The sequence below is a fragment of the Limulus polyphemus genome, unplaced genomic scaffold, assembly GCF_000517525.1.
Source record: "Limulus polyphemus unplaced genomic scaffold, Limulus_polyphemus-2.1.2 Scaffold9433, whole genome shotgun sequence".
In the NCBI taxonomy this organism is placed as follows: domain Eukaryota; kingdom Metazoa; phylum Arthropoda; class Merostomata; order Xiphosura; family Limulidae; genus Limulus; species Limulus polyphemus.
Genome location: NW_013675043.1, coordinates 12,021 through 19,631, shown reverse-complemented (window position 1 = coordinate 19,631; position 7,611 = coordinate 12,021). Strand labels below are relative to the sequence as shown.

The window sequence follows — 7,611 nt, the reverse complement described above, 5'->3', positions numbered from 1 at the left end:
AGCACTCAGCTTCATACCCTTATTTGATTGATGATTTTTTTTATTATGATTTTCCATGACGGCTGACTAGATTAACATCGGCGTTTGAATTTTGTCTAATAGATGGGATATCCCCAATGCATTTGGGTGCTATTACCTCAGACATTATCCGCTATGACAATAAGTTGACAACTAGGACCGATAACGGTAATGCGATATTTAATTCATTATTGTTTTATAGTGCTGATTTAATCGCCTATTAACAATTAATGTAATCAATAGTTTGTAAGCTATTTATTTATAAAATACGGTAATTATCCATAGGAGATTAAATCAGCACTATAAAACAATAATGAACTTAATACATAACAAAACAACATTATAATGAGACCAAAAATTCAGAATTATTCTTCTATGACCAATTCTCCTTAAGTCATGGTGGATAATGTCTGTGTCCATAGCCACCCAAACGCATTGGTGATATTTCATCTATCAGACAAGATCCTTACGCTGATGTCAAACTCGCCAACAACTAAGGAGAAACAGTTAAGGCTTGAGAGTTTAGTGCTTGAACCCACAACGTCTAAACTCCAACTGCCTTTCGCTGTCTGCAGCCAACTGTGGGAAGGCAGTTACCCTTAATATTTAGTTATAACCTTAAAGTAGAATTAAACCGCCCAAAAAATTCTATAATGTAAAACCTCCACCCATTTTTTAATATTATAAGATATAAAAAGCAAAAGATATTCTTATAGTAGAAATAAACCACCCTGTATTTCTACAAAACTCCCAACCTCCACCCTTTTAAGATAAGGGTTTTAGTTTTTAACATCACTAATTATTAAATTGCACATTCTATAACTAGTCACGTAATAGTTCAGTTCTTATTGCTCTTGGAAACCTTTTGTTTGTTTTTTTGTACTTTGGGTAACAAAACTGATCGGCGTCGAATATCACAAACACATTTATAGTTTTTATATAAAATGAACTTTCCGTAGTAATCTTGTTATTATTATTCTAAAATGGCTCGCACTATAAAGAAGATAGAAACAGATTGATATAAGATCGAGATTTGTCTATGAAAACCAACAAAAATAGTAACATGAGACAACCGATTCAATTAGGAACTATATATTTAGTTGCTCTGCAACCCACTAACGTTAATTATACGTCACACAATACTTTTATTGTCGTTGTCACTGACCTCAACACAGTCTGCGTGGCCGTTCATTGCTGCTATATGAATAGCTGTATAGCCACTAGGATCCAAGGCGGCGAGGTGTGCTCCATTTTCTCCTAGATACTAAAACAATAGGAATTAACAAATTAATTGTTAAGTTATTTGGTTGGCTTCAAGCACATATTTCAAGAGTACAAGGTGCTCGTTTTAACAATGCTAGCCCATTGCATATTGTATTTCCTTGAGAAAAACTTACTGAGTACGTACTTACTGTATGCCAATTAATATATCAAAAATAAAACGGAACATTTTATGTGACACAAATAGGCACATTACATATTCTAAAATAATGTAATAGTAATAAATTCAACATGAATTTTTGAAAAGGTTTTTGGAATATAAAATATATTTGGCTTACTTTCACGATATCATAGTGACCATGTGCTGCCGCTAGGTGGATGGGAGTCCAGGCTCTTTCATCGACAGTCCTGATTAACAGATAAAACTATGATAGTAAACTTTATTTTCTCTGACTATGTAGGAATGTTGGCTAATTTGCGGAATTAAAAAATACAGAACAATTATAATGGATTTGACTGGAATGTAAAATTATAAAATATACAGTTCTACAGAAGAAGTAGAAAATAACCTATTCTTGTTAAGGCTACAAAAACGACATTGAAAGTATGCGACTACTGTTAATGGATTTGGCTAGACTGAAGGATCGGAATACGATCCTTGTTAGACTAAAGAAGTGGGAAACTTGCGACTCTAGTTAAGGATTTGCTTGTTTCGGATATTCACGCAAAGTTATACAAGAACTATTTGCCCACATTTTGAAATTATAGATTGGAGGGAACATCCGCCGCCAGCTCCTGGGCTACTCTAATCGTATAGTAAAATTTGACCATCACTCTTATAACCCACTCATGGCCTCAACATGCAGAGCGCTTGTTTGTTTGTTTACAGTTAAACACAAAGCAACACAAAGGGCTATCTGTGCTCTGCCCACCACGGGTATCCGAACCCGGTTTCTAGCGTTGTAAGTCCGCAGGCATACCGCTGTGCCACTGGAGGTCTGCAGAGCGCGATTTTGTAACAAAGGTGAGGGGCGTATAAACCATAGATCTAAGGATCCACAGTACTGCACGCTAACCACTGGACCACAACCGACTCTCTTAAAGAATGTGGCTAGATAGAAAATATACGATCCTTGTTAAGGGATTTGGCTGTACAGAAATAGTACAAATAAATGATCATTGGTAAGAGATTCTGCTATAGAAGTATATATATATATATATATAGAAGTAATTATAGCAAAAAATTATAAAGGAAACAAAGATAGGTAAATCACATAAAAACAGGTTAAAACACTAGCGATTTCGACACGATTTGTGTTAAAGGATTTGGCAAGACAGAAAAAATAGAAAGCTGACGATTTTTGTTCAGGTTTTCCGCTTATATTTATCATCAAAACTCCCTGGTGTCTCAGCGATAAGCTTCAATGCGTTTTTATAATTCTAAAAAATTGGCGTTCGATCCCTGCTGTAGGCACAGCATTGAATGCCTATTACGTAGCTTCAACCAAATTAACGAATTAGTACTAAATATTTCATTTGTTGTTAAAACATTTTTATAGGTATTTGTAATTTGTATTCTTAAAATCGTTAATAAGGGTAATAACTTTAGATAACTCTTACTCCATTCGTTTCCGGTCGGTTTTCAGCAGCAGTTTAACTGCGTGCAAGTCCCCATTTTTGGCAGCTTCGTGTATGCTCAACGTTGAAAGAAACTCTTCTTGAGTAAGTTGATCATAGAGTGCGCTAACATCCGGGAACATATTCGTTGATCGTTCTTTGGTATCCTATAATTTTCCATGATATATAACAAGGGTTATCAAGATTTCAGGAGGAAATACTAGTAGTTCATTCACACAGATTATTGCATACAAGTACAATGAAAAAAAAAAACTTTCGTGAATGTATCTAAGCTACAGTAGTGTCATGAACTGAACTTCTGATTACAGAAAGCTACCTATATTGATAACAACTAAAACTAACCCAGTAATTAGTGTAGCTAATTTAACACGTCAGTCTAAGAATATGCAATGTTATATAACAAAACCTTATAATGATTAGAATGTTAAATCATGAAATATGTTATAATATTTTAGTCTCGTGACGTTTTTTATCTGTCTCTATCAACTTGTTTACAGCAGTGGTTCCCAGACTTTTAGTAATCACGGACCAGTAAAATTCCAAAAACATTTTCGGGGACTGACATTACAAAGTAAAATATCTGTTAATTGCATAAGTAAAATAATACAATACTTACAAGAACTAAAAATTTATTTCGAAAAAAACAACAACAACAAAATAAACTTTTTACTTTACGTATTATTTCGTTGTATGCAGTTATTTACTTGATACAAGTTTGTCTATTTCCAGGTCTATGTTTTAGAGTGCCACACGAAGTGGAGCCCGAATGTCGAACCTGTTCCGTTGTTTCGTCTTTATCATAGTAACTGCCGAAAATTCAGCTTCACAAATGTATGTTGATGGAAATGGAAACAAAACTCTTAACGGCATTTCAATTAATTCGGGATATTCTGGGCAAACTTTCAACCAAAACTCGTGTAATGTTAATGCGTTTTAAAATGCGTTTCCTAGCCCTTATCACTTGCCAGTTCCATTAATTTATCTTCCTGGCTGGTTGCTAAGTTACTATCGTCATGGGTACTGAAGGGGTTCCATACCTCAGATCCTTGTCATCCGGAAATTAAGAATCAAATCTCTAGGAGAATGAGGTTAGATAGTGGAAAATAATAGTATTTGTATTTTGAACATTGATATTTTTTCCACTTTCATTACCAATAAAGGCGACATTAGGAGACATATCGTAACATAATTTTAATATTCTTTGTTTACATAGCATCACTTTCATGTAAGTTGTCAGTCATTTGAAAAATTGAATACATTCTACCTTGTAGCGAAAGATTGAGTTCGTTTAAACTAGAAAATATATCAGATAAATATGCTAGCTTATCAATCCCCTCTGTATCCTGGATATGCTAGCTTATCAATCCCCTCTGTATCCTGGATATGCTAGCTTATCAATCCCCTCTGTATCCTGGAAGAATTTCGCCCATTCTGGCTTTTTTGCCCGACGAAAAAAAGTCTAGTTTCACTTCGAAGTTCAAAAAACACGAGATATTACTTTGCCTTACGAGAGCCAACACACTTCTGTGTGCAGCAGTGACTGCTCGTGTACAGCTCCTGTATCATCGCACATGTGAAAATAAACTAGAATTGAGGGCATTCGCTTTTATAAAATTCACAGTTTTTACAGCCTATCTAAGAACATTGTGTAGTTCAACGGACATCTTCTTTATTGTTAGCATTTCACGATGAATAAAACAAGGAGTTTCTATGCAGTTGGGAGAAACTACTTCTACTATTGTTACAACACCAGGGTGAATTCCTGACATGGCCGCCGCACCGTCCGTGCATAAACCAACACACGCCTTCCAGTCCAACCCATGGCTAACGAAATAATCATTAAGAACATTAAATATGTCAACCGCTTTAGTATGCGATTGAGGTTCAATGGAATAAAGCAATTCTTCTTTAATAGTATCGTACTATTTTTTATATCGTAAGTACACTAAAAGAAGTACATCATTTGTTATGTCAGTCGATTCGTCAATCTGAAGTGCGTAGTATTTCGAAACCTGTATCAGCTGCAACAACTGATCCTCAATATCTTCAGACATTTCTTCTACTCTCCTAATAATTGTATTATTTGATAAGGGTATCGAATTAATGTTTCAGCCGTTGAGTCACCAAACAGTTCGAAGCAAATGTCTTTTATACAAGACTGAATTAATTCCTCGCCAATTGTAAATGACTTTTTTAGCCTTTGTAATACGTAGCGACACTTTATAAAATGTTTTAAATGCCGCTCTATTTGTATTTCTGACACTGTGAATAATTTTGTGTTATCTTTTTAATTCGGAAAGTTTTCTTTCAAAATATTCTCTGGGTTGATTTTTTAGATTGCTGTGCTTCGTATTCAAATGCTTTTTAAGTTTCGATGGTTTCATAGTATCATTACGAAGTACATCCCCACATATTATGCACCGAGGTCTATTCTTTTTCTTGTCATTCATTTCAATAAATCCAAACTCAATATAGGAGCTGTCATACTTTCGGGTGAAAGTGCACTGTTTCTTTTTGGTGGGCTCAATATCATCATTTTCTTTTACTTCTGTGGAATTACCAGAAACACAATTCACATAATCTCCACTGTCACATTTAAAAAAACAAAAAAAACTTTTCAGTGGAGTTTGTTTTAACATTTTTAGTACAGGGTAGTTATAACACAGATTTATACCTCCACAACAAATACTCAAACACAACTGATTGATAACCAGGGGTGTCAGATATAAAGTAGGGAGATTACTGGAAAAAAATAGCGAAAATTGAAAAAGTAGCCGACATTATGAGCTCATGAAACGGTAATATTGTAATCATAACATTGGCGAGTGTCATTTATCAACCACTAATTCAGCCTGGCAAGTGACTTATCCAGATTGTAAAATAAAATGGTAAAGAATAATATGTACACAATTTATACAAATAATAATAATAATATACAAATAATTATATATATATATATATATAACACGAACTAGCAACTCAACAGTCTTGCATGAGGACAACCTTTCAGCTGATTTTCAGGGTGGCCTACACGTACAGGATACATTCATTTTTATATTTTTAATTGTATATCTATTGACATTGATATGTGGCTGAAATATGTTTTAAGAGAATCTGAGATATATCAAAAAGAGAAAAGGTTGACTTAGGCGACTTTTAGTCATCAAATATTGAAAGAAACGAAAGTGTCAGTGCTCTCAACAGCCAAGACATGTTGAGGACTGGTAGAAATTAAGTCAAGGACCGGTACCGGTCTGCGGTCCGCGTTTGGGAAACACTAGTTTACAGAATTGAGGAAAAAAAACAAAGACAACTGTACGTCTCACAAATACTTCATTTAATAACGATGGTTTCGCCAGCAAAGGCATCATTAGCGAAACTATGGTCGTGTTACGTCTCTGCTCGTTTGATAATTTCCGGTAAAAATTCTTCCCGAGAAACTTCAGCGAAACAAGTCCTTTCTTAAATACAACTAGTTTATTCTTTCTCAATACAACTTGCAATACACTTAATTTCCACAGTCACTTCAACACACGCTATAATTCTCAACGAACGATTCACGCACTTTACTTACTACCGCGCTTGACCCAATTTTCCGTCTATATCTTCAATCTCTCTGTCCGCTATTCAATTCCGATTAATTGTCTGGCGCACTTATATACAAGAATAGAGGGCGCCTAGGAAATACTGGATTATTCGTCATGTTCACCGATCTTTCTAGAACTCATTACTTGTTACCAGCGTCACGTGACTTCCGCTGTCGTAACAGTCGTTAATAAATTAAGTATTTGTGAAATGTACTATTGTATCAATTATATAAAACCTGTTGTTTGTTTTATTCGTCGAATTTCGCGTAAAGCTACTCGAGGGCCATCTACGTTAGCTGTGATAGACTAGAGGCAAGGTAGCTAGTCAACACCGCCCACCGTCAACTTTTGGACTATTATTTTACCAACAAACAGTGGATTGACCATCACTTTATAACACCCCCATGGCTGAAAGGGAGAGTAAGTTCAGTGAAGGGTCTCGATCTCGCGAACCGCAAATTGCAAGTCAAGCGCCCTGATCACCAGGCCTTCTATCAACTTATCTGTTCGGCTATTGACATTTATTGATTTGTCTAATTTCCTAAAAAAAACCAAAATGAAAATGGAACTCTATGATAAGCTTCCACTTATTTCGAAATTAACAAAACTTTCAAGGGATGGTTACCACTAGAAACGCGAAGTAACCATCTATAAAATTTAATGCAAAAAAAAGTAAGTTACAGAAAAATGAAAAATGCGTTCATATAGTTACTTAACACAATATATATAGTTCTAAACAGTTGCTTTTATACATAAAAAAACAAGTATATAAAAAACAAACTAAAACTTTCACCTTGAAGTACATACTACGTTATTTGATTGTCCACTAGTAAAATGTCCGCGAAAGTTCACAGGAAACAACTACGCAAATGTCGTACACGCTTTGTTTTTAACTACAATTTACATGGTCTTGTCATATTTTAAGTCAATCCGTAAAGTCAGCCCAGGTTCTTACGTTAAATAGGTGTAGTATGATTCAAGCTTTGAGAATTGTTTGATTTGGTTGTATACACTTTTTTGAAGTATGAACTTATGAGGCTTGTTACGTGACTAGAATATTGAAGTTTTGGAAATCGAGACTCAGGTTTATTATTTGGTTTGTTTGTTTGTTTTGGAATTTCGCGCAAAGCTACACGAGGGCTATCTG

The 7,611-nt window shown here is 34.9% G+C and overlaps 1 protein-coding gene across 1 annotated transcript in view; it reads right to left on the bottom strand.

The window, feature by feature from the left end:
- Positions 1-7,611, bottom strand: part of LOC106475920 (serine/threonine-protein phosphatase 6 regulatory ankyrin repeat subunit A-like) — a gene marked incomplete at its 3' end in the record, with an annotated part of 21,108 nt that overhangs the window by 3,714 nt on the left and 9,783 nt on the right. Inside the window, exons 6-9 of the mRNA XM_022379928.1 lie at positions 5,280-5,425; positions 2,860-3,023; positions 1,578-1,647; positions 1,184-1,282 (exon numbers count right to left, since the gene is read on the bottom strand). Of these exons, the coding sequence (XP_022235636.1) occupies positions 1,184-1,282; positions 1,578-1,647; positions 2,860-3,023; positions 5,280-5,425 (479 nt within the window). The remainder of the gene's footprint in view (positions 1-1,183; positions 1,283-1,577; positions 1,648-2,859; positions 3,024-5,279; positions 5,426-7,611) is intronic.